This window comes from Ursus arctos, unplaced genomic scaffold, assembly GCF_023065955.2.
Source record: "Ursus arctos isolate Adak ecotype North America unplaced genomic scaffold, UrsArc2.0 scaffold_5, whole genome shotgun sequence".
Classification (NCBI taxonomy): domain Eukaryota; kingdom Metazoa; phylum Chordata; class Mammalia; order Carnivora; family Ursidae; genus Ursus; species Ursus arctos.
This window is the reverse complement of record NW_026623067.1, coordinates 44432606-44459075: the sequence shown is the minus strand read 5'-3', so window position 1 is coordinate 44459075 and position 26470 is coordinate 44432606. Positions and strand designations below refer to the sequence as shown.

Genomic DNA, 26470 nt, shown 5'->3' with positions numbered 1-26470 from the left:
TTTTAAGTAGTCACTGCCAACTTTCCTAAGAAGTATCAGTTTACACTTCCATCAGCAATGAATGAGGGTTCCATGCAATTACTTTTTAAGTGGATTTCAAAATCTGTAATGTTGCCAGTAGGGAATAGTCTATCCTCTTATTGCTGTTAAAATCCTAACTATGAATTAGGGATTATCACAGGTATCTACAATATCATCCTGGTGACTCTCTTAGAGCCCTGTTTTAGATGTTGGCACCAGACCTTACGTTTTAGTATAGGGACTCCCATACCCAGCTGTATATTGGAATCACTGGGGAGATTATATAAAGAATATTATGTCCTGGGTCTCATTGAATACAATTAAATGAAAATTTTTAGAGGTGGGGCCTGAGCATTTGTAATTGAGCTATGCTCCCTTCTTTGTTTTAAGAGGCTGTTGGTGTTGATATATGTTCTTGGTTTGGGTATACATTGTGTGTGTGCGTGCACGTGCGTGTGTATACTCATAAAGGAACTGATGGAAATTGAAGGAATCCATTCACATAATCACGTTTTGAAGCGGCTGCTGGACTGAAGACTACCCAATGAGTTCAATGTGCTGAACAACAACATAAGGGTTTTTCAAGGAAAACTTTGAGCACTTACTTCCTAGTATGTCAAGGCAGCCCTTGTAACCATTGTGTTGGCTGGACCCACCCAGGCTCAGGGATGAGGAGAACCAAGAAATCACCTTGATAATCAATGGCTGATATGCAAACTAATGAGAGAGGAGGCTGACTTTCCGCTGTATACTTTTCTTGTCTGGCCAAGTGCATCATTTCTGTCCCCTAGGATTTTAATTTCTATTTCTCACCTGCCTTTGGAAAACACTGTAAGACATTTCCTCTTCTATTTCTTCCTTAGACGCAGGTTCTTGCAGATAGATGGATAGATAGATAGCACGTGTTGATGTAGAGCAATGGTCTTCGAAGGGCAAATGCATTTCCTTTCAACCCAAATGCTCCAGACTGGCTGTTCCTGTTTCCTGCAGAATTGCTGAGCCCGTCACTGTATTTATTACTAGATAGACCTGATCTTATCGTCACTCCTGCTGGGCCCCATTGGGACAGCGAATAATTCAAGGAAAGTATGTATGCCACTCGACACATGGATGACACTGGTGACACTGGTTCCCTCATCTCTGCCTTGCAATATCCGTGAGGTTGTCATAGAACTCTGCTGCCCTTTGCCAGTGCAGATCTGCCCACTGAAGGTATAGGAGAAATGGGTACAGTTACACAAATTGCTTTTATTTATGGTAAGATTAAGAAGTCACAGCAAGTGCCCAGCCCGTAAATGACGAGTCACAAAATTCTACTCCTGAAACCAATACTACACTATATGTTAACTATCTGGAATTTAAATAAGAATTTGAAACACAATGAAAAAAAGAAGTGACAGCAAATGAAATGAAATTATCTAAACTAACCCCTTCATAGTCTTAATTATCCAGCTGAGATACTTCCATGAGAGAAGAGTATAGATGCCAGGTCCTCGAGGGTCTCCGCATTTCCCTGGAAGGCCAAAGGCAGTAATGCCTCTAACAATACCCTCACATATCAAAGGGCTTCCAGAATCCCCCTGGAGGAAAACAAGAGAGGTAGTGGGGATGAGCGTGGAACATGATCACTAGGGGAATGGAAAAAATTCCATTGAATGTGGAACATTCAATGTGGAGTTAAACCCAACCTTGACTTAAATGAAAATTAGTGCTTAAAAGCCCAAAATGTTTGGAAATGTTTTAATATTTTAAAATTGGCTTACTCTCTTAATAGACCGTGAACATGAAATAAAACTTGTGTTTACTTGCTCATGTTATCCACTAATTTTGGGACTGATTCTGCTTTAGAAGGGAAACCCTCCTGTTTGTCATTTTCTTAAAATGCTTAATAACTCCAGAGTTAAAACAGTCAAATGCAGATGGGATGTTGAGGCAAAGAGTAAGCATCATGCTTTCTAGTTTCTCTAGCACGTAACTGTTTTCCTAAAGGAACAAAACCAAAGCAACTTTCCCCTTCGTCCTGTCAAATCGACAGAAATTGCTCCCCCGGGTCTCTTTGGAGCATGTGACACTAGATGGGAGCTCCCAAAACCAGTGATTACGCTTCAGAGCAAACAGACTCTGCCAACAGAGAGGCTTCAGTTCGCTGAAAGTCACTCCTTATGCCTCCTGACTGTGCCACCCACTGCGTGACCCTGTATTCTCTCATGGAACTCTAGAATCCGCATATTTAAATGTATTTGAGGTCTCGAGTCTGAAGTGGTCATTTCACTGCTCTGGCTTCAGGAAGGATAGGTGGTGCTAGACAGAGGGCTGCTGAGGCACGTACATAGAGCTCTGCCAACACCTGGCTCTGAGTGCCCAACTCCTTCCCAGCCATGTGAAAGCATCGACAACCCCTCCTTTTCAGGCAAAAATGGGCCTTATGAGTGTATGAACTTAGGAGGTATGTGAGAGCCTGGGACCCCTCCTGGACAGGTGCATTTCACACAGGGCCTGAAATTTTCATAATGAGGCCTTCAGGTTTAATTCATCCATGGCCAATTCTAAGAGGGGTCTTGGGCCCTGAGAGAATGGCAGGAGGACTGCTAAGCTTTGACCCTAGAGGGTGGTTGTGGAGAGGGGGACAGGCACATTGGGACACTGCTGTGGCCTCAGGATGTTGCGTGTGGTTCCAAGGGCGTGAAGGTTCTGGGTTCCTGGATTGCCAGTGTGGTAGACCAGGGGAGAGGAGGAGGAGGAGGGAGGGCAAAGGAGAGAAAGCGGAAAGGTGCAGAGGACTAATGTCGTCTCTTCCTGGGATTTGCCTAGCCTTGGTCCTGAAATCTAGCCATTCAGATTCTGCAGAGGGTAAGACAAGCTTCTGGGTAGAACAGAGACCCCTGGATCTCTCAGTCTCTGATTCAAATGCCCAGACCCCCTACCCTGCAACCCCTTCTCTTCAGGGGAGGCAGTAGAGGGTCTTTGGGAAAGGTGAGAAATGACACACTCAGAGCTGCAAACTTCGTAAGGTGTCTCTGCTACTCATATCTTTGAGCAGGGCCCTGTCGCACTGCCTCTCAGGGGACTCTGGGATGGAGGCTTGCACAGTCTCTGTATGCGTCACATTTGGAAGTTGCTTCCTGGGGATTGAGCTTGGCTCTAGGAAGCTATGGAGTCTGGCCAGAGAGCCTTAGTCAGGCTTGGAAAGGACAGGCATTTCAGACTTGTTTGTTAAATGGCAGTGAATTTGGGGGGGAGTACTGAGGTGCAGCAAATTCTGGGGGGAGTATTGAGGTGGGGAAAAGGGCATCGAAGGCCCTAGAAGAGTGCTGACTTCAGCTCTCCTGGATATCACATATTTTCAAGTTGAGATCTGTATATGTTTGTATGAAAGATGAGAACAGGTTTCTGATGAACGTCTTACGTGAGCTGAGAACATTAATTTATTTGGGATTCTATCAAACTTCTGTAAGAAAAAGCACTAGGGCCCTGCAGAAGCCAGCGCCAGGATAAGACAAAGCCTGATGTTACATGTTCTCTATCTGTGTGACTTACTCCAACAGCTAAAACGTGGGATCTTATTTTACTTACATTGCACGAGTCTTTTCCACCTTTGGGGCTGCCGGCACAGATCATATTCAGTCCAATCACAGGATTATAATTATAGTGCTTTTCATCATTGCAGATTCTTCGGTTTATAACGGTGATATTGACTTCTCTCAGGGTATCAGACTGAGGCGAGTTATTGTGAATTCTGCCCCAGCCTGCAACTCGACACACGGTTCCCGGTTTGACATCAACCCCCGTCTTAGGGAGAGGGAGGATACTCACATTTTTATTAATTTTTGCTTTTTTGTTCAGCTGTTAGAAGACAAGCATGAAGACTTCAATAAGATCATTTAAATGGTCCTATTTTTACTTAATTCTAGCCCAACCTTCAAGGACACCCATGATGTAGCTATTGTCTGTAGCCACGAGCGCCAAGGAGGAAGTTCCCATGCAGGCGGCCAGATTGTAGGAGGTTCTGTGACTCCGAAGTGAATCAAAGGTACATACCTGTAAAAGCTTCAGGTCCCCCTCATGTGTGTACTGATCAAAGCACGGATAAGGAAACTCTTTCTTTACATACATTATCTGTTTCTCAGACTCTGTTTTGGATATTGAGTGAGCTCCAAGAATGACCTGGGACTTCCTGGTCCTGAAAACAGACACAACACTATTAACTGGGTTTACTCTTTACATCAGGAGCTAAGCATATTCTAGAATCAGCTTGACTGTCTCATTTGTAAATCTACTTTCTGTGGCAATACTTGTTTGTGGCTCAGAAAGAAAAAGAGGGTATTTTAAAGAATAAAAAATTGTGTATGAATCTATCATCATCACCACCAGCTTCTCTGTAACACGCTAAACTAGGTTCCCTGAAAAACATGTAACAAGAGAATTCCATGGCAGCTAAGCCAAGTCTTGGGATCTTAGGGGTTGGGGCTTTAGTGCCCCCTCACCTTCCCTGAGCTGTGATAGAGAATCAGGTTGTAGAATACAAAGGCCTCAGGGGTCTAGAGATGGAAGCAAAAGGCACTCAGTAGTTGTAGCGGAATGCACTGAAGGGATCTTTGTAAGACAACAACAAACTTACAACAGAAAACTCTCAGAAATAAGAATGCCCAATGAAAGACCCTATTTGCATAGCACTGAGTGTGTGTATATTGGAGGGATGGTGATCTGAAGCAGGGATCTAGATGCTTTCTTTTTTTTACTCCCTGCTAAAGGTTCATTTTGGTTAATAAAATCAAAATACTCAGGAGGTGCTGGCTGGTTCAGTTAGGTAGCGCCTGTGCCTCTTGATATCTGGGGTGTAAATGAAAGCCCCACGTGGGGCATGGAGCCTACTTAAAAAGATACTCTCTGGCGTATTAATAATTAAAATTACTCGTTCACAACCTAGTATAAATGAAACCAATCAGATCGTCACACTGTCATTTTTCCATTACAACAGCTGATGTGAGTTTCACTTAAGAAACTAGAACAGTGGTCCAGTAGAGTACCTTGATGAAGAAATGTTCTGTCCGAAATGGCAGCCACTAGCCATATGTGGCTACTGAGGACCTGAAATGTGGCTAGTGCTACCAAGGAACTAAATTTGTAATTTTATTTAATTTTAATTTAAAATCAGAGAGCCACAAATAAACTCATATAACCAATATGACAGGGGCTACCATATTGGAGAGCCCAGGTTGAGAGGCTTGATTATGGGAATGGAGGAAAGACCAGGTCTGGAAGAGCTCTGAAGGTCGTAGTCAGCAGGGGTTAAGAGATGGCTGAGGTGTGAGAGACATTCAGAAAAGGAAACAGGAAGGTATCAGAAACAAGCTTTCTCTACTTGACTGTTGTGCTCCGGCTCCCGAGGGGACACTTGAATTTGATCCTTCCATACTGTGGTTCGTTCTCTCTAGTCACGAAGTCAAGACCAGAAGCAAAGCCTTGCAGCACCCAGACCCGGTGGCTCTAGGGGAGTCCGACACAAAGTGGTACTCACTGTGGATCCCCCGATGGTCTGATACTTGGGGGCTGAGTCTGGGCTTAAGGCCCTGCTGGGGGAAAGCAATTTCCCAGAGACTTAAGTGATGTGAAGATACACACGTGAGCTTCCTGTGGTTTTAGTGAAGATTTATTCTCTTTACTGATATTCCCCCAAATAAGAATATCTGCAGAAACGATTTTTAGAACGCAAGCACTTACAGGACACAGTGAGCTGCAGTCAATACCCAGTCTTTTGCGATCAGAGCCCCAGCACAGATTTTTTCTCCTTTAAGTAGCACCATGTAGGGTCTTGAATGAGGACTCACTTGATTTCCTCCAATAATTTCTACACAGAAATCTGTTGAAGGGAAAAAGACAAATCCTATCAGTGCTCACCCCAAAGAGCTCTCCCTAAAGCCACGGTCCTAAGACCAGACATGCTTTTCTTGCTTGGAGAGGAAACAAAGGTGACAGCATCCGCACCCCCTGTCCCCCACCCCTCCATGCAGATGTTCAGATATCGGAATGTAAATCCCATTCCTGTTGGATGTCCTGCTCTTTCACCCATGGAGGCTGGGCCATTGGCAGTTCCAAGGATTATGAGGCTGGAAATCTGCCACAACCACTGACATCAGGCCTCAGGGCTTGCAGAGGGCAGACAGCTGTGCATTGGTGGGTCGCAGTTGCTGCAGGAGATACTAGTGAGGATGACAACCTTGAGTGCTCTCCCCTCTCCTCCCTTCTGGCTGAGTATTGATCTGGGGAAGCAGAGCAGCTTTCAGAAGCCTGAGAACTGCCCTTTACCCAAACTCACGGCTTATAAACTGATATAGTACCTTCGAGCTGTGCCCCCACCTATGAGTTCTTTGGTCATTGTGAGACTTCTGTTTAATTAAAATTTGTACTCTCCTCATTCCTAAGTTGACAGAACAATATCTATTGCATCCGAGGCTCCCCTTCAACCTGCAGACTGAAACACACGGTTGAACTGAAGGCCTTTTCCAAAAAGGTAGGAGAAGGGAGGAGAGAAGATGCCATAAGGAGAGAACTGTGCCTTAGTCGAATGTCCTTGTTGACAGAGCAGGAGTAGAGCTTCGTTATGACAGAATACTAGACCTACACCCAAGAGACACCATCCATGCTGGTTTAGCCATCTTGTGCCTTTGTGATATCCTTTCAGTCCTCCACCTCCTGCACCAGATGTTCTTGGATTCTCCTAAAATACTTCTCCTGACCACAGGCTGAGACTCGGTGGTTTCTCAAATAGGGCACAGTGCCTGTTACTCCGTGAATAACTCACCGCCAAACTCACAATAAGATGCAAATGATGAGAGTGAAGGAAGGGGAAGAGTGTGGTCCTAAGGGCTCTCTTTCCAGAAGTGTGTTGGGAAGGGGAAATACTAGGCTCTAGAAGTCAAAGGATAAGGAATTTAGAGAAACCCAGGGACCCTCATCCACATCTCAAATTTTCCTTGGGTGAGTCATATATGGAAAGATCAAAGGTGCCTCTCTGGACCTTCTGAGCTGCAGAAATCATAAACTCAACAGAATAACTTCATTTTGCAGAATCACCTGTTTGGTGAGCACATATACCAGCTGCAAAAAAAAGCCAACATCTGCAACCAACCACTCCTAAAAGGGTCAGGGGTAGAATTTAGAGCAGGTGAGAAGCTTTTGGAACCTAGCAATTCTTGATCCCTACCCAGAATCAAAATAAATGAGAATCTCAGGAGCTGGGGCTGGAGGCAAGCCTTGTTTAAAAAGCCCTCCAGAGTATTCTGATGTGTAGGAGAGTTGAGACCGCTGGTCCAGAGCATCAAGCCTTGCTTTGCTATATCTGTTCCCTTTATGGGCCCACATTCCTCTCTCTGCACACAGGAAACAAAGAAGAGTGGAGCAAGCTGCTTCTGTTGCTTCCTTTGAAGGAAAGATATAATTGGATTTTTTAATCTGCCGTTTTCAATGTTGTGGAGGATTTAACATGTCTGAACACAGTCATTCTACACCAGGCTGATGCTCTGCCCACGCTTTTGACCCAAATGGGTAGTAACCTTGTTAATTTAAAAATTTCTGCTCATTTTTAGGTGCAAGATAAACCATGGAACTTTCCAGTGACACACTAGTCTAGAGAATTCATATAAATTCAGATCATTCCTGATTTGTTTTGGGTGATGAAATCAGGTTTCTTTCTTTCTCTTTCTTTCTTCTTTCTTTCTTTCTTTCTTTCTTTCTTTCTTTCTTTTTCTCTCTCTCTCCGTTTCTTTTCCTTCCTTCCTTCTTTTTCTTTTCTTTTTCTTTTCACTTTTGTTTAAAACCATCCATTTATTTTCTGCAGCAAGAAAGGCCGAACACCACTATTTCTTTCCTTAAAGGTACTATTTATTTTCTCAACTCAAGCATTTTTGTTTATTTTCTTGTGTTAACATTGTCTTTCTGCCAATTTTCAAGTTATAAACTGGCAGCGAAAAGCACTGGCGGTTCCATTGTTTTTTGTGAGGAAATTTTAAAGAGGAAAGGATGTTTTTCCTTCTAAAATAAAGACATAGAATCCAAAGGAGAGTATTAAAGCATGGGGAACAAATATCTCCTCTATACTCAGCTAATCCTGCCAAAAGTTTGCTGAAAGTCTGCTACATTTGCTTAATGGTTATACTAGAAATGATGAGAAGCAGTCTTACCTCCAGGAATCAGCAGGAGAAAAATGGCAATTGAGAGAGAAGGCGCCAGAAACGTACAGAAGTTCCTCATTGTGGCTGCTGTCCCCACATCAATCGGCATGAAAATCTGTGTTAGTTCTTGGCTGACTCCGTCTATATATTGAGACTCCATCTATATATTGAGAGTACAAAGGATGTGGTTTTCTCTCTTTCCAATTTCAAACTCGAGCATTCAGAAATGAAACACAAGTGAGAACAGTGAAGTATTGCTCATTATGAGTGGGCATGCTTTCCTTGGCTATGACTGCGGAGGGAGGGGAGGGCAGCTCTGTAGCGTGGTGGGGGCGAGAGGACCCTGTTGCCCTCAGAACGTAGTACACGAGGAGAGACTCTAAAACGTTTTGGCAGAAATTGGGAGGATTCTAGTTTTCGTCAGCAGCGATATTACCTTCTGCATCCACTAACGGAATCTATTAAGACTTAAATTAGAGCTTTGAAAAATAATTGGTCAGCAACTAAATTTTTTTCTAGTTATCTCCTTGGGTTATGCAAGGACGAATAGGCCAAGGGCAAGTGGAAATGCAGGGGGGAAGTCTTATTTATTCATAAGCTCCTGCCTAGATTTTCCTTCCCCATTTTGTGGAAGATAATTTATTGTGCTCTTACCTGAAGTCTGTGGCTGCTGTGAAGACAGAGTGAGGTGGGGATAGGGAGTGTTGGCTCTTTCCAGCCCTTTGTGTTTCCCTTGATTGTTTGATTATACATCTTGAGACACAAGAAAGATACTGAGCTTCCCCTTTCCCCTTCTTCCTCCCCCTTTCCTTTCCGCCTCCCCCCTTTCTTCTTTCTTTCTGGTTATAGCTAAAGAAGGAAAATGGTAGTCAGAAGTGGCTATTTTGTTCTAATATTGAGGAACATCTTTCTTTAAGACAGATGAACCTCAGTCCTTCAAGGAACAATATTTGGTACGCTTTCTATTAGAAATGTTTTATGATCTTTTCTGAGCTGAGGATGTGGTCTTTATTTTAATTCATACGGTCATATGTTCTTTCAGGATGTTTGGTGTTACACAAACCATCCCCAGAGTTAACATGTTGATGACTTCAGACCTAGTGGTTTGTTTCTCAGAAATCACATGATCTTATAAGGGAGCCCTACTGAGACCCCTATGTTTCCTTTTCCCCAGATATTACTAGTGCATCAAAGGGTAATCATTTTCAGTAATAGCAGTGGGACACCCAGCCTCCAGTTCTGGCAAGTAATTTTAGTGCAGTCAATCTTGACTGACTATAGCTACTAAAAATTTCCTAATGGAAACAGTGATAAATATGTTTTTTTTTTTTTAAATGTGAATATGGTTGCTATTTCCTCATTCGTGTTGGCTTTTAAGAGCTTTATGAAATATATTTTACATACCATTAATCTGACCCATTTGAAGTTTATAATTCAATGGTTTTTAGTATATTGACTGAGTTGTGCAACCATCACCGTAACTCATTTTAGATCGTGTTCATCATTCCCCAAAGAAGCTTTGTACATATTAGCAGTCACCATATAACCCATTAGAATTACCATTTAACCCAGATTACTGGGTTATGTTTAACATTTTGAGGAACTTCTAAACTGTTTTCCAAAGTGGCCACACCATTTTACATTCCCATCAACATTATAGGAAGGTTCCAATCTTCAACATTGTAGAAGGTTCCTGCATCACTGCCAATACTTGTTGTTGTTGTTGTCGTTGTCCTTTGGTAATTGCTATTCTAGTGGGTGTGAAGTACTATCCCATTGTGGTTTGGATTAGCATTTCCTGAATGAATAACTATGAGCTTCTTTTCATGCGCTTACTGGCCATTTATCTCTTTTTGTTGGAGAAATGTCTATTCAAATATTTTGCCTTCTAAAAAATGGGGTTATTTATCTTTTTATTATTGAGTTGTAAGTGCTCTTTATATATCCTGGATAGGATTCCCTTATAAGATACATGATTTGCAAATTTTGTCTCCTAGTCTAGGTGTTGTCTTTCATTTTTCTTGATGGTGTTTTTTAAAGCACATAAGTTTTAAATTTTGATGAAGACCAACTTACCAACCTCTTCTGCCTTGTGTCTTTGTTGTCCTATCTAAGAAATCACATCTCCTTTCATCTCAAACACATCAATTTATAGGTAGAAGATTACTGAATAGATAGGAATCTATAACTCCCTTTACTCTCACCCTGAATGTGAAGTCACAGTTCCTTATAGTGAGATTTTCCCTTTCTAATCTATGGGTGTCTCTATCAAAGGAACTGGGTCAGTCCCCAGAATCAGCAATCCTGGCAATAATGAACACTCAGAAATGAGTCAACATTATTCCTTTTCCAGAATCTGCTGTGTCACTTACGTATTTTTCAGTCTATCACAGTGACATTGACTTCTTTCAAGGTATTTGAAATTGTTCACGAGTCTTTTCTGGTGCTTTCCCATCCTGCTGAATGATACCTGGTGCGGGGTGTGACATTTCCTCCTATTTTTCGTAGCTTAAGTATTTCTACAGTTTTATAGCAGCTTTACCTTCCAGCTAGAAAACAGGAAATGCAGTTTCAGTCAAGGACAACAGTAACCCGACCCAGACAATAGCTCCGATTAAAATATATGTCTTGCTTATTTAGTATGTTCTAATGAAGGACATGGCTGAAGACATGATCTGATAACTGACAATCAGGAATTGCTTTTTTTTAATGTTTCGAATTTTTACTTGAACTTTAGTTAACATATAGTATAATATTAGTTTCAGGAGAATTCAGTGATTCATCACTTAGCTATAACACCCAGGGCTCATCTTAACAAGTGCCCTCCTTAATACCCATCACCCATTTATCCCATCCCCTGCCCACTTCCCTCCAGCAACCCTCAGTTTGTTCTCTACAGTTAAGAGTCTCTTATGGTATGCCTCCCTCTCATTTTTCCCCCTTTCCCCTATGTTCATCTATTTCCAGCAACTGATTTCTAAAAAGTCACAGCATACGTTTACAGGCGTATTTTGCTAGTCTAGTCTAGGTTAACTTCAGTTCCATTACCTGTAAGTGATAAAATCATATTGGTGGTGGATAACAGTTCTGTGTTTGAAAAGCTGCAGTGGAGAACTCAGTCATTATTCAGATGGTCTTAGGTTTGTGGACAGACAGGTATTGAGACCAAATGGAAGAAAACCAGGCTCCAGGTGCGGTGGGGCTAGGTGGAAAAGGGGCCAGAGTCTTCATTTGCCATCTCAGTGGAAATGTGGTTTCCCTACTTCTGAACATGCATAAACCAGCCTGAGGGTCTCACATATGTGCCTTTGAGGGCTTGCTCATGTTCTGCTCTTCTCTTCCATTCGCTAAGCCTCTTCTTGGCTCACCACTTTGCTCTCTTTTCAAAAAGTCAAGGCAAGGAAAGTAGTGAGTGTGCTCAAGGTTGAATACACAGTAGAGGGAGACAATTCTAGTTCTTTCTTTTCATCTTGCCTTAAGCTCAGCTTGAAACTGCAGAGGGTCTTGGTCTTATGGACCTTCTAAAAACAAAGGACACAACAGTAGTGGCCACTGTCACATGCCTAGCCCAGCATTGTTTTCAGCCCTCACTTCCTCACCTTTGACTGTCCCCACTTCCTCAGAGGCCCCTCTGAGTAGCTGGTGCTCCCAGCCCTCACCTTGCTGACATATAGAAGTTGAGACGGTCACAAGGGCAAGCCTTTCCATAGAACATGGAGTCACATGCCCATGCGAACCTTCCTTCCTTCTCTCCCACTCACGCTTCCTCACAGCCTTCATGCTTGTTATCTGGTTGGATGGACAAGGAGGAAGGAGAACCCTTAACGGGACTTTTGACCTTAACGAATGGATTACAACTGGAGTCTGGGGAGCCTGTATGTGTAAGGCACAGTCCTCTCAAGCTCTCAAGTGCACAAGCACACAGAACAGCACTGAGCACTCCATTAACCTTGAACCCTGACAGGATGGCCATGTTGAAGTCCTCACACCCTCTTTATGGTTTCTTGAGCAACACCACCCTGCTGGCCACAAAAGTGGCAGAGGTGAGAGGGAGTTTCCTGACTCTATTGTAAGAACACAAACCCACACCTCCCCTACTCCATTCCACTTCCTTATAAAGAGAAGAATTGAAGGTCCTGAAGGGGACCCGATGCCACTTCTACTATTTGCTTGAAACCTGAGTCCAAAAATCTCTAGATTCCTCTTGATTATCTTTACCACTCTCTGGATTACTTCCATCCCTTACACAAAACAATTAAGGAAATACTTATTGAGGGCCTATTATATACCAAGTATTACTCTAGGTGTTGGAGGATATAGAACTAAAAAGACAAAAATACTCATTCTGTGGAGTTTGCATTGCAGTGAGGGAAGCAGACAAAGACACGCCATCTAAAGCGTATCAGAGGTAACTGATCGGGAGAAAAATGCAGCAGGGGCGTAAGCCAGGGGAGGGAGCTGCCTTTTGCTGCTCAGGATGCTGGACAAGGATGAGAGTATGGGGAGTAGGGGTGACCTTGAGAGAAAGATCGCCCCTGATGTCCTAAGGAAGAAAGTATGGGGAGTCATGATGTGAGTATCAGTGGGCAGTGAGCGTTGGGGGAAAGCTCTGGGACTTTCTTTCCTCTTGATATTGGGTGTGTATGGATCCCCTGAACTTTCTCTTAGCTCCTGCTGGACAAGTTCCTTATCAGCCCCCTTTGGACTAGTGTGAACCTTCTATTCGCATTTTTTTTTTAAAGATTTTATTTATTTATTCGACAGAGATATTGACAGCCAGCGAGCGAGGGAACACAAGCATGGGGAGTGGGAGAGGAAGAAGCAGGCTCATAGCGGAGGAGCCTGATGTGGGGCTCGATCCCATAAGGCCGGGATCATGCCCTGAGCCGGAGGCAGACGCTTAACCGCTGTGCCACCCAGGCGCCCCTTCTATTCGCATTCTGCCTTCCCACCGTGCCTTCTCTATTCCACTCTGTGCACGGCAGCCAGATAATCATTCTAAAACTAAGTCTGATCACGTCACTGTCCACCTCAGAACACTTTCCCATTTCCTTCCCCATCAAGGCGAAACACCCCCTAACTGGCTAAAGTGAGTCACTGCTGCTTCTTAAACATGGTCTCTCTACTCTTTCTGCCTTCGAGGTAAGTGAGATCCAAAGATGCCCCGTCAGAGAATTAGCCCACCTCGTGATGACACTCAGTTCAGGGCAAACTCCTGCTTCTTCGAACCCTCCCCCAAACTGCTTGGCACAAGCTAAATCCCATGATAAGACCCACCCAACACGCACCTACGGAGCCGCTCCGTGGGTCCTCGGCGTACAGTCTCCCTTGCTGAGCAAGCTTCAGTTAGCCAAGTGCGGTCTGACTGCGGGGGGTTCGCCACTTGGGGGTGCCAGGTCCCATCACAGGAGGACTTTTCTCAGTATTTGCCGAGAACACCTGCAGCAACAGTGCTGGGTCACAGCTGAGCAACAGTGCTGGGTCACAGCTGAGCAACAGTGCTGGGTCACGGCTGTGCTGCTTACCGCCACGCTCCCATTGGCCAACCTTGGCTGTGAGGACCTCTGTGAAAAACTGGTTTCAGGTTAAACTGACCAAAGTCAAAATCGTTATCGAAAAACACATATTTACCTGAAGGAGTTGAAGCTCCCCTTTAAATGACTGTGGATCACAGTAAGGACAGGGAATTGCCATTCGTTCATTGACTCACTCTCTTATTTATTTATTTATTTATTTATTTAATTTATTTATTTTTTTATTTGAAATTGCCCTTTTAATGGAATATATTTGGTCACATTTCTCTTTATGGGACATGGGATGGGCCCCAAGAAAAACTCAATGTTTGCCCTTCTTGGAAGAAAAAAGACAACATATCATTTATGTCAGAGAATGGAGGAAATTAAGCCACGAACCTCATTTATTCAAATTTGATCAGTTCTTTCAGAGGGCTTCCTCTTTATAAACAAGCACAGAGAGACAGGAGAATTTATGGGGTTTTCTTTTGGTGTTTCTTTTACCTAAAACTCCCATAATGTGTGTTACCACAAATCAATTCCATTTCACATAGTTTCAACAAAGAAGCACCAGGAAGGGAATCCCAGGCCTCTGGCAGACGCAAGAGCACTGGGTGGCAAAGGCCAGGAGAGGTATGCTTGGGCACTGACCAGACAGGATCAGACAGAGAAGCGGAGGGTACCGCTTTGGATTTGTGGAATCAACGCCTACAGGAAGAAACTAAAGCCCCAAACCAAGAGTCTACACCCAAGAACTGGAGTGGAAGAAGCAGCTTTGCTTTTCTGTGCTTCAGGGAACTAGCATACCTCGCTTTAACATTCCAACATGGCAAAGGTTGAGAAGAGTCAAGCTTTCCACAGATAAGGAAATGCGTCTTTGCTTTTACAGTGAAATTTTAGTTTTTAAAATTTATTTTATTTTATTTTTTAAAGGTTTTATTTATTTGACAGAGAGAGGAAGCACAAGCCAGCAGAGCGGCAGGCAGAGGGAGAGAGCCCGCTAAGCAGAAAGCCTGCTGTGGGGCTGGGTCCCAGGACCCTGGGATCATGACCTGAGCCGAAGGCAGACGCTTAACTGACGGAGCCACCAAGGCGCCCCTACAGTGAAAATGTAAAGCTGAATCTAAACAAACACATGCACGCACCGACATCCGTGCGTGCTCACACAGACACAGACACAGCAGAAGTCAACAAGCAGAGAGGGCTGGCTGGAGTCAGTCTGTGAACCTAACACTAGCCTGGGAAAGGTGGGCACACACATTGCTTGGTTTGCTGGGCACGCTTTGCTGCAGGTGGGCCTCTTCATTCAGCACGCCAGTGGCTAGCTTCATTTACAGTGTACATTGTTCCTATTTGAGTAATTCTCATTCAGCACAACAGTATAATGCAAATCTGTTTGGCTCTTCCTTGTGAGAGCTGGTTTTTACGTCTCCTCTTTCATGCATGCAGTTTATGCTAAGGTGAACAGGGAACTAGCAGGTACTCGTGAGCAACAGCAGGTACCAGGGAAGAACAGAGCAGCATACCCGTATGATAATCATCCTGACTTTCAAATCACAATTCAAACGCTAGTACGAACCACAGGAAATGGCTATATTTTTAATGTCAAATAGTCAAACATCAGTAATTTCCTATGGTTCAACAGAACATATAGCAACATGGGGTAACTAATTATATGGAAAGCAAATCACTTGCAGTCAGAGGACACATCATTTGCTTGACTATGTTAAATGTGCTTACAAAAAAAAAGCTACTTGCAACAAAGGATAATAAAATATTAACAGTGCTTGTGTGGGAGTAGACAACATTACGAGTGCTCTTTTTACCTTCCCTGTTTTTCGAAAATTTAATAATGTTGCTATTTACCATAAAAAAATATTTTAAAATAATATGCGAAAATGGTCAGGCATTTCAATCTTATTCTGTAGGATCTGGTCTTTGCTTATAGAGATAAATATTATAATACTATAGAGATCATACATATTAAAAGATATATATTAGAGATATTAAAAGATATAGATATGGAAAAGATAAATATAATAGAACATAACACTGAATGTGCTCACCCACTTTTTCCTCTATCCCTATTTTTGGTTTTGGACTTCAGAGTCCTTTTCACAGACTCCCCCCTCCTTCCCCAATGTTCCTCGAGAATGAGAGGAGCTCAGAATACTTACAAGTCACAGTGAGCAGTGGCCAACAGCCAGGTTCCTTTGACTAAAGCTCCTACCCAGATTTCCAGCCCTTTGATTAGAGCCGTGTAGCGTCTTGTGTGAGAGGACATTCATCTCCTTGTATAATCCCTCATGGGATTCTGGAAAAACTGAAAGCAATCCAGAGTGAAGTCCCATCTTCCCCCACCACATGTGGCACTGAGCAAGCTGGCTGTCATGAACTGGTTTACCGTGTCCATAGACCGGCACTCGGCGTCAGGAAGAGAAGGTCAAAGCAGTGTGGATGTGTGAGGTTCCCACCTGTTTCTGCGGCGTTCTCAGCTGTTAATGACCATCCCCTGTGACGCTCACACACTTGTTAGTGTTTTCTCATGATGAATTTAGTACTCAGTGTCCAGGGGAGTTTTATTATAAGCAAATTTCCTATTATGTTAGGCTTTTAAATTATTTTTTTCTGCCACATGTCTCAATTGATTTATCTCTATTTTGAAATGGTTAGGGCAAAAATGAAAAAATATCTAGAAATACTCCCTTTTTTTCTTTTTTAGTAGTTTTTTAAAAAGATTTTATTTATTTGTCAGAAAGAGACCACAAGCAGGGGGAGCAGCAGGCTCTCCGCCAAGCAAGGCGCCTGATGTGGGACTCAACCTCAGGACCCTGGGATCATGACCAGAGCCAAAGGCAGACGCTTAACCAACTGCGCCACCCAGGAGTCCCTCTTATTTTTTAAAGGATGGTTCTCTAATGTCTTAGTAACCACTCAGAGAGCCTACTTAAAGGGCAGATTTCCTAGGCCCACTGCAGGGACTCAGGGTCAGGGTCCTGGAGGGCGAACCTGGCAACCTGCCTTTTAAATAAACACCTCAGGTGCTTCTGACGCAGCTGGTCCCCAGAGCAGGGCTGTGACCCAGTCTTGGAAAGCAGTGAGTTATCCTACTGTCACCTCTGTGCAGGCATTCTCAGCAGAGGGCATTTTACCAGCTCGCCGTGTGATCACAGCATGCATAGACAGCCAGGAGGACAGGGTGATCAGAGCTAAAGGGCTGGAGTGGGGAGGCCGAGGGCTGCGACGCTTTTGGCAGGACACCCACAACTTGGCTCTAGTCCCCAAACAAAGCTCCTGCTCCTCAGCTGGCATGAGGACGATTCTCCATCCTCGGATTCAGCAGCTAGGACAGTGAGAGCCTGCTTCCATTGTTACAGTTGAAAAAAATGCTTTCTTAGTTACACAGGTACCTGCGTAAGTAAAGCTGCCTTTGCATCTTAACCCCTGGAAGAAGAGAAAGTGGTCTTTGGGGCGACTGGTTACATCCTGGGCGTTCTGGTTGGGAGCAGAGGGCTTGTGAGAGGACTCAGTTTCCCTCCTTCTTCTTCCTCCCTCCACCTCCCTCCTGCCAGGTGGTTCCTGGGCATGGTTGCCAACATGGCTGCAGAGTTCACATTTTTCCCCAGGAGAGCCTGAGTGATCTGTAAAGAAATAAAACCCACTGCCTTGGTTTCCTGAGCGTCATGGGAGCCCAGCTCACTGAACCATCCGGCTCTGCATGAATAGGATGGTACATCTTGCATAGAATAAAGCTATAGGTTTTTAATGGCTTTTATTTATTTTTCTCTTTCCCCCTTATTTGTTATTATGTATATGGAAAATAAGGCAAGGCAGAGGAGCTAAAATAGGGGTGCGGCTATGAAATATATGTTGTAACCCAACAACGCACTTTGACTCATGTCCCCAGCAGGGAAGGACAAATAGCAAATGTGTTAAGTACACTTTTGCTTGTACTTCTAATTCCAGAGGCTGAAATCACGGCAGGGCCTTTTTCCTGAGCAATTCACACATTAATTCATTTTTTATCTGGGCCATTATTCCACAACTGTTTTTGGATGACTTCTGCAAAGATGAATAAAACATAGTTCTTACCTTTAAAGAGCTGAGTAGTAGGAAGATACAAAAGACAATGCTGTGGACAAATACACAGATGATCACAGTGTGGTGTGCAGAGTGGCTGGGGAATATAAACGAGGAATGGAAAGAATTCAGAGACACAGCAAATACCATCGGTAGGGAGCCTGGAAGGTCTTCACGAAAAATGCAGATTTATTTACTCATTTACTTCTGAAAGAGATAGAAAGAAGGATGAGACGTTAGCAGGCAGGGCCGGAGAAGACTTCAGGTTCAGGCAGATGTAAGTAAAAGGCAGACGGTTGGGGATTATGAGACTGACACAGGTGGCTCATAGAGAAATGGTAAACAGAGCTTAATGATTCACCATGTTTCAATGCCTTTGGAATCCAGACTTGACCCTTATCTAGTCCTTAACATGAAAATTGTTAGCAAAGTGATATTTTTAAAGCTCCAACTTGACTTGCTATTATTCTTTTAATTGTCCAGGTTCGCTTTTTTCTGGCTTTTACAATTTTCCATGATATCTCTGCATAACAGAATCTTGAATTTGAGCAACACTTCTCTGCTTCTCTTCTCCAAGAAGTCAAAACATCTTTAATGTAGGATCTATCTCCTTCCTACATGGGAGGTAGGAAGTGTCAAGCAATAGAATCTCTTTTTTTTTAAAGCTCAAAAAACAAGACGATTAAAAACTACATCACATAGAGCAGATTGGGAAGAAATCCCATTCTCCTGCTGCTGCCATTCCTAGCCTGTTCTTTTCCTACTATAGGACTGCATTGCCTCAGTCTCAGATTGGACACTACATTATTGATGTTAAAAATCTCACAGTATTTCATGGCGAGATTATAATTTGGATCAATAATTTAATAAGTTATAATTAAAGAAAAAATCAATTACAGTAACAATAGTAATAACACTGTCTATGATCTTCCAGACACTGATTAGTTCTAGACATTGGTTTTGATGTTAACTCTAATGCAAAGTAGGTGTTATTATTCCTGTTAGAGATAAGGACCATGGAATTTAGATAGGGCAATTAAAGTGCCCAAGTTCATACAACTAATAAATGGCAATGCAAGGTTCTAACCCATTTCCACATCATGTAAAAACCATCAATTTTCATTGTGAAGCACTGTTTTCCTAAAGTAGTGGCTCTTTACCATTTTTTGTTTGTTTTTGAAGTGTAGAGCCATCTGAGACTCTGATAAAGTATAGATACACATTTGTACCCAAATACTTGCATGCTGTTTTCGGCAAATTCACAGACTTCTTGATGTTCATCCATGGCCTCGAAGGAGCTCATGGATCCCACGTTGAGAATCCTAGCTCTGAAGATATCAAGGCCGCATCGATGGGCAAGCAACGAAGCACCCAGGAAGCCAGGGTCATGCTGGTGGCACGCATCACCACAGGATCGACTTTGACAAATATCACCTGGGTTACTTTGGAAAAGTGGGTCTGAGAAATGACCACTGAAAAAGGAACCAGAGCTTCTGCCCAACTGTCAACCTGGTTAAACTGTAGTCCTTGGTCAGCGAGCAGACACGGGGACATGCTGCCAAAAACAGGACAGGAGCTGCTCCTATCATTGATGTGGTGTCAAGGGAACCCTCCCCAAACAGCCTGGCATCATGAAGGCCAAATTCTTCTGTAGAAGAGCTGATGAGAAGATTAAGGGCATGTGGGGGGCCTGTGCCCTGGTAGCTTGAAGCCATGTGGAGGGAGGTTCATTGAATGCTAACAAGCAAAAGAAACCCAAAAAATAAAAAACAAAACCCCAAACTATTGGAAATGATTTTTTTCTTTTTACACAATGTTAAACATAAATGAAAACAATACAGAATTTTATTTTCTCATGAGTAAAACTAAAAAGCATATGAAAGTATGCCTTACTTCCAGGAATTAGGAAATCTATGGAGGTGGAAAGTGAAAGGAACAGAATTTTCATGACTCTGTTACCCACATACGGAGACCATGTTGTTTCTAGAATTGATATTAGTGATGCGTAATGAAACACAAAGGCTGTGGGTTTTTTTCTTTCTTTTTCTTTCTCTGTTATGCTGCTGAAGATCTTGGTGTCTTATTACTGGGAAACATAACCTAATTTTAGCGGTGGTGTGGTTACTTATTTGTCTCACAGATAAGGTCATTTCCTTTGGGTTTAGACCTCTCCTACCTTAAAGGGTAAATGTGAAGCCATGGAGACTGTGATAAATGAAGAGCGTCTGACAGAAAACTGCTCTTCTTTTGACAACGTTTTCACTTTCAAATACGAGTTTACGTTAAAAAGCCAAGCATTCAAGTATCTATCAGAAATTGTTTTGAAATATCATCTTTAAACCTAGTCTGGTGGAGAAAGGATAGATATGTGATACTTTCATTGTTGAGGCTGTTGGGTAATCATCAAGGAAAAACTGAAGGGAGATTCTAACTCCCACCATTCAACTATAAAAGCACTAAATAAAGATACAGATGAGTATTTATTCATGCTTTGAAATGGGGGACTTTGAAATAAGACATCAAAGAATTTAGAAATCATAAAAGATTGATAGATTCAATCATAAAAAGTTAAAGCTTCTTTACCTTAAAACATAAAACAAAATCGAATTGCAAACACTTTCCTTTCTTTTCCTTATCTTTTCTTTTCTTTTTTTTTTTTTAAAGATTTAATTTATCTATTTGAGAGAAAGAGAGAGAGAATGAGCAGCAGAAGGGGCACAGGGAGAGAGAACCTGAAGCAGACCTCCGTGTTGAGCACAGAGCCTGATACAGGGCTCAATCTCACAACTGTGAGATCATGACCTGAACGAAGACCAAAGAGTTGGGTGCTCAACTGACTGAACCACCCAGGCACCCCAAATTGCAAACATTATCAATAGATGTGACACAGATGGATATTTTTACAAAGTAGTAAGAAAAAAATGAATACCAGAAAGAAAAATGATTAGAGAATTTGAACAGGTAATTTCCAAAGAAGATAGAAGGATGGCTGCTATATTCCTAGATAATGGAGGAATGCATAAGCACTCAGCACAAGTTATTGCTAATAAAAGTGCAATTTAAAACATTTAGGTACTATTCCGATAAAAATTAAAAAAACTATATTCCCTGTTGTTGGAAATTCTCATCTGTTGACAGTTATTTCAAATTGTTACTATCTTTCTGGAAGGCAATACATGTAAGGGTATTAAATTATGCATGATCTTTGCCCCAACAAATCATTTCTATGAATTAAAAAAAATTGTGGAGATGAGGAAAAATGTTGCTATAAGGAGTTCCAACACCTTATCATTCTATAATGAGAACACATTGAAAGTAATCTAAATGCCCCCAAATAATTAAGTCAGCCTATGAGTTTCCCATTGCTACTATAACAAGTTACCAAAAATTAGTGGCTTAAAACAACACAAATTTATTATTTTGCAGTTCTGTAGGTCAGAAGTCTGATGTGGGGTCTCACTGGGCTAAACTTAAGGCACCGCAAGGCTCCATTCCTTTCTGGAAACTGTAGAGAAGAATCTATTTTCTTGTCATTTCTGGCTTCTAGAGGTCACCTGGGTTTCTTGGCTTGTGGCTCCCTTCGTGCTTCAAAGCCAGCAATGGCTGGTGGTCTTTCTCACAGTGCATCACTCTGACACTGACTCTTCAGCCAGCTGCTTCCACTTTTAAAGATGCCTGTGATTACATTGGCCCACCCATAATCCCCCTATTTTAGGGTGAGCTGCTTAGCAACCTTAATTTCATCTGCAACCTCCACCCCCCTTTTTGCCATAGGCATATTCACAGGCTCCAGGGATTGGGATGTGGGCATCTTTGGGTGGGTGGGGAGCATTATTCTGGATGCCGTAATTTGTAAGTTATAATTCATCTATATAACCGTTCTAGGCAACTATTAAATAACATGGAAAGTGATCACCAAATGTTGCTCTATCAAGCAACACGTTGGTGTCACCACAGGTCCTCTTGGCCTCCTGTAAGTCCATGGATGTTGGCCACTTGTTGTTCTTCAGTATTCTGTGCAGCCCCATTCTGTATGGTGTGCGATTGTCTTCACCGGGCACCACCTGACAGCACCGTGCCTCATGCCTGCGCGACACAGCTTTGGTTTCCCATCCCTGGACTCTGCGTCTGCTGCTGAGACCTAGGATGTGCATGATCCAGAAATCCAGGGAGATCAAACTTTTTTTGGAAATCTATTGATTAGTAGGTGTTCTCCTCTGCCTTCGTCACACAGGGTATTCTTTGAAGCAGTAATTCTTGGAGCCCTTGGAAGACTGTCTGAGCAATCAGTTGCTCTTGTTGCCAAGAGGTTTTCCTGCCCAGCTATGCACCCTTGGATGGGTACTTCTCCTCGACACTCCTCTTCTCCCTCCACACCAGCCTCACCCCCTTCCCAAGTATTACGATGCTGAAGAAAGTGGTAGCACATAATCTCTCCTCTCAGCGAGCTCAGGCCAAAACAATTGGGAGTGGTACGTGGAGTGGGGACTGGCCTTGTAAATTAGACCAACGCAAAAACAGGATTGGGTTTTCACGTATTTATCCCAACTGTGTAAGCCAAGGTTTACAATGGAAATACTGTTTGTATAATACTATTTATATAATTTACATAATTCATGTAATTGCACATTCATTAATTCTTCATGTATTTGTTGAAAACTTTCCATTTCTGCCTTACAAGTGCGGGAGTAGGATTTCCCCGAAGTGGGGCAGCTGGGAGAGGGGTAATTGTAACTTTTTTGATTTTCTGAATTTGGGGCTTAGAGTGAACTTTGTCATGAACTTTGTCATGAGAACTTTGTTATGAGGTATTTATCACATCTTTCTGGTCATAATTCAGTCAGTTAGATATGGTGTAGGGCCAGAGGTTTCTATGTGGTGGGTTTTCTAGGCAATGAAGCTACCAGACCATTGTCATTCCCCACTTCCCTAGCCCCTGGCTCTGTGTCACCCTGCTAGATCCCTAACCACCCCACTGCCATTACATCTACTGCTACCACTGGGACAGTCCTGCTTGTTTTCTTTCTGTCTTCTTTACAACCATTTTATTGAGGTATATAATTTACACAACATGCAATTCACCCGTTTAAAACGTACAATTCATGTTGTCACAAATGGCAAGATTGCATTCTTTTTGATGGCTGAGTAATATTCCACTGTGTATGTGTGTGTGTGTGTGTGTGTGTGTGTGTGTGCACGTGTGTGTGTATGGTATATCTCACACATCTTCTTTATCCCAAACAAACAAAAAACAAAAAAAGAATCATAAACAGAGAACAAACTGATGGTTGTCAGAGGGGAGGGAACTGGGAGGATGGGTGAAATAGGTGGAGGTGATTAGGAGGTACAAACAAGATTGGGTTTTATACATCCAGTTACAAAATAAGTAATTCACGGGGATGAAAAGTACAGCACGGAGAATACAGTCACTAATATTGTAAGGATGTTGTGTGGTGACAGGTGACTACATTTAACCTGGTGAGCACAGCTTAATGCATATTATTGTCAGACCATCGTGTTGTACACCCGAAACAATATAACATTGTATGTCAACTATACTTCAATAAAAAATGTACAATTCGATGGTTTTTGATATATAACTATTAATTTTTAGAATTGTGGTAAAATATATGTCACATAAAATTTGCCTTTTTAACCGTTTGAGGCAGCATCAGTCACATTCACAATGTTGTGCCAGTATCTATTTCCAAAATTTTTTAGTTGCTTTAAACAGAAACTCCGTAATTATTAAGCAATAATTACGCAATCCCCTCTCCTTTCAGCCCCCCCCCTCCCCATTCATCTTTAATTTATGTTCTCTCCCTACGAATTTGTCTATTCTAGATGTTCCCTAGAAGTGGGATCCTACCATATTTGCCTTTGGTTTGGCTTATGCCACTTAGCATGGTGTCTCCAAGGTTCATTCAGTTGTAGCATGTATCAGAGCATCACTCCTTCTTGTGGATGAATAGTATTTCCTTGTATGCGTATGCCGCATGTTGTTTATCCGCTCAGCTGTGGACCTTTGGGTTGTCTCCACCTTTGGGCTATTGTGAATAATGCTGCAGTGAATACTGGGGTACAAGTATCTGAGTCCCTGTTTTTTGGCTATATACCTAGGAGTGAGATGGCGGGTCATATTACCATATGTAATATGGTACCAATTTTGTATTTAGCTTTTTGAGAAAACCCTCTCATTTGACAATTTTCGATCCTAGCTTCTCGTGACCATCTTTACACCTACTTCTGTCTTCATTCTCAGAAGTTTCAATATACGTGGAGTTGATCCTTGTAGCACTCTGGCTGCAGACTTCCGGCTTCTGCGTAGGATGCAGAACGTGGGAAAGAGGGCTCATTTCACCCTTGCAACAAAGAAACATCTGGATAATCTACAAAATCATAGTTTTTCTTGAATTTCTCAGACTTGAGCCTGCAAGGTCAACCAGGTAGGCTGAAATCTAAGGGAAGATAGGTACTTCCAGGGAGAGTTGGGGCTTGCTTGCCTGGAGCAAAGCACAATAGGAAGAGATGCTGGACATTATAGGAGGTGATCAGAAGAATTCAGTTAAATTTTAAAATCAGTTGCTAAGGGCTGTGTGTGGGTTAGCAGGTGGTATTGGGCCCTTGGGAGCTATAGAGACAGGAGAGTTGATACTGGCTAGCAGGCTTTTCTCCATGGGCCGCACCATGAGAGAGCTAAGAGGTAAGGCAGGAGACTGGGGAGAGGCCTCCTTTGGTGCCGGGGAGCACAGCAGCCACCCCTGCAGGAAGGGCATGAGGCATTGCCAGGATGCTTTGCTCCTATCTTCCTCACAGAGCAAAAACCCTAAGCTGTTGAGGAAAAGGTAGCAAACACTCACCCTCAGGACATAGATGAAGACATATTGTAGCTGTGAGAAGGGAAGAGAAAAAAACCAACAGTATTTCTTGGGAAGAGACAGGAAAAGGTCTTCTGCCACTAGGGCAAAGACAGGATCACTGCCATAGCCCCACACCTGAGACCAAAGGCTATAACGCCTGCGTAAGATGGGGGCTGACTATGGACAATAGAAAGTGTCTCCCCACTTCCCACCCCCAGGATAGCAGGAACGGAGTAATAAATAACAGCCGTCTACTGCTGGAGGGGAGGACACAGAAGTGAGGATAGAGAATCTCACTGAGGTTCAGGCTCACAGGCAAAGCCAAAGGCTGAAGTGCAACAGAACAACGAGAAACCCTTTGTGCTAACCCAAGCCCAGCCCTAAGTACAAGGTAATGCCACGGGACTTTAAAGCCTCAGGTACATTGATAGTAACTAGCAACAATAAATAAAACCCAGGTTAACTCCTGACTAGATTGACTCAATTCCTTCCAGTAGAAGCTTACATAAGGAAGAGTTATTCACGCAGCCAGACACGAAACTTTTTACCTCAGTGTCTACTCGCCTAAAAATTCCAACACTCACAAAGAAGCAAAGAAACACATCACACAGTCAAGAGACAAAGCACTCAATATACCTGAACTCAGATATGCCTCATGTTAGAATCCTCAGAAAAACAACTTAAATAATTATGACAGCTATGTTAAAATCGCTAGCAGACAAGACAGACAACAGGCATGACCATAGGAAGGATATCAGCAGACACATAGAAAGTACTAGAAGGGACCAAATAGAAATGCTAGAGATGAAAACCATGGTGAAAGACTAATAACTTGAATGGCTCATTAGGAGACTTACTCAACAGGAAACTTAGAGAATGGTCAGTAGTAATTGTCCAGACGGAAGCACAAAGACAAAGAAGAAAAGATGGAAGGAAGGAAGGAAGGAAGGAAGGAAGGAAGGAAGGAAGGAAGGAAGGGGAAGCCAGAATAGATCATCCAAGAGCTGTGGGACAATACCGAACTAACCATCATGTAATGGAATCCCAATAAGAAGAGAGGGACAAGGTGGCCGAAGAAACATTTGAAAAGATAATAGGGTGAGCCTTTTATCCCTCCTGAAAGAATGTAAGATTGCACTTTTCTTCATTAGACTGAATGACATTTGCAGTCGGATGATTTCATTAATCTGAGCTACTTGGATATATTTACCTCTCTAATTCAAATTTTTTTTTAAGATTTTATTTATTCATTTGACAGAGAGAGAGACAGCCAGTGAGAGGGAACACAGCAGGAGGAGTGGGAGAGAAAGTAGCAGGCTCCCAGCGGAAGAGCCTGGGGCTTGATCCCAGAACTCCAGGATCATGCCCTGAGCCGAAGGCAGACACTTGATGACTGAGCCACCCAGGCGCCCCTCTAATTCAATTTCTAGAAGCTGCTATATTCCTTCATTCTTTCAACTTAAGATACTTAGAAATTACCCACTATGGGCTCGATCTGGGAGGCAGGGCCAGAAGGGAACTAGCGGCCTAAATCGAGCCAGGAGACACTAGCGTCTGAGGCTGTGGCCAGTGGGAAGCGAGACAGCCCTGCCTCTAAATCCCGTGCGTGCCACTGACCGCGCACATCATATCCGAGCACAGCGGTGCCTGGCGTAGGGGGCTGTCGAAAGGACCGCTATAAAGGGATGCTTCTATGAACTGTTTGGTCTGGGGTGATCACAGGCATTTCTCCCCAGGCTTCCAGGGTGGTTATAAAACCCTAGTGAGGACAGAGAAGCGCAGCCGTAAAGTGGGACACCCCCCCTACCCCCCATAGCGGGCACTC

The 26470-nt window shown here is 43.0% G+C and overlaps 1 protein-coding gene across 3 annotated transcripts; it reads right to left on the bottom strand.

The window, feature by feature from the left end:
- Positions 1–1257: 1257 nt before the first annotated feature.
- Positions 1258–18051, bottom strand: GZMA (granzyme A). Of its 3 annotated transcripts, none has more exons than XM_057307187.1 (10): positions 17798–18051; positions 15883–16019; positions 13481–13756; positions 11241–11394; positions 10565–10741; positions 8202–8352; positions 5743–5881; positions 4060–4201; positions 3595–3864; positions 1258–1601 (listed from the first exon to the last, which is right to left on the bottom strand). In XM_057307187.1, exons 6-10 carry the CDS (start codon positions 8350–8352, stop codon positions 1440–1442), a joined length of 864 nt encoding a protein of 287 aa, XP_057163170.1. In that variant the 5' UTR covers positions 10565–10741; positions 11241–11394; positions 13481–13756; positions 15883–16019; positions 17798–18051; the 3' UTR covers positions 1258–1439. The 3 variants fall into 3 exon arrangements, with proteins under 3 accessions (XP_057163170.1, XP_048076972.1, XP_057163171.1); XM_048221015.2 differs by having other exon boundaries at positions 13481–13631; XM_057307188.1 differs by lacking the exon at positions 11241–11394.
- Positions 18052–26470: the final 8419 nt, after the last annotated feature.

Coding starts and splice junctions, on each gene's coding strand:
- GZMA (XM_057307187.1), bottom strand. CDS start 8,352: ATGGAGTCTCAATATATAGACGGAGTCAGCCAAGAACTAACACAGATT. Junction 4,202..5,742: donor ACTGCAGCTCACTGTGTCCT/GTAAGTGCTTGC, acceptor GTCTGTTTTCAG/GACCAGGAAGTCCCAGGTCA. Junction 1,602..3,594: donor GTGGAAAAGACTCGTGCAAT/GTAAGTAAAATA, acceptor GTTTTCCTCCAG/GGGGATTCTGGAAGCCCTTT.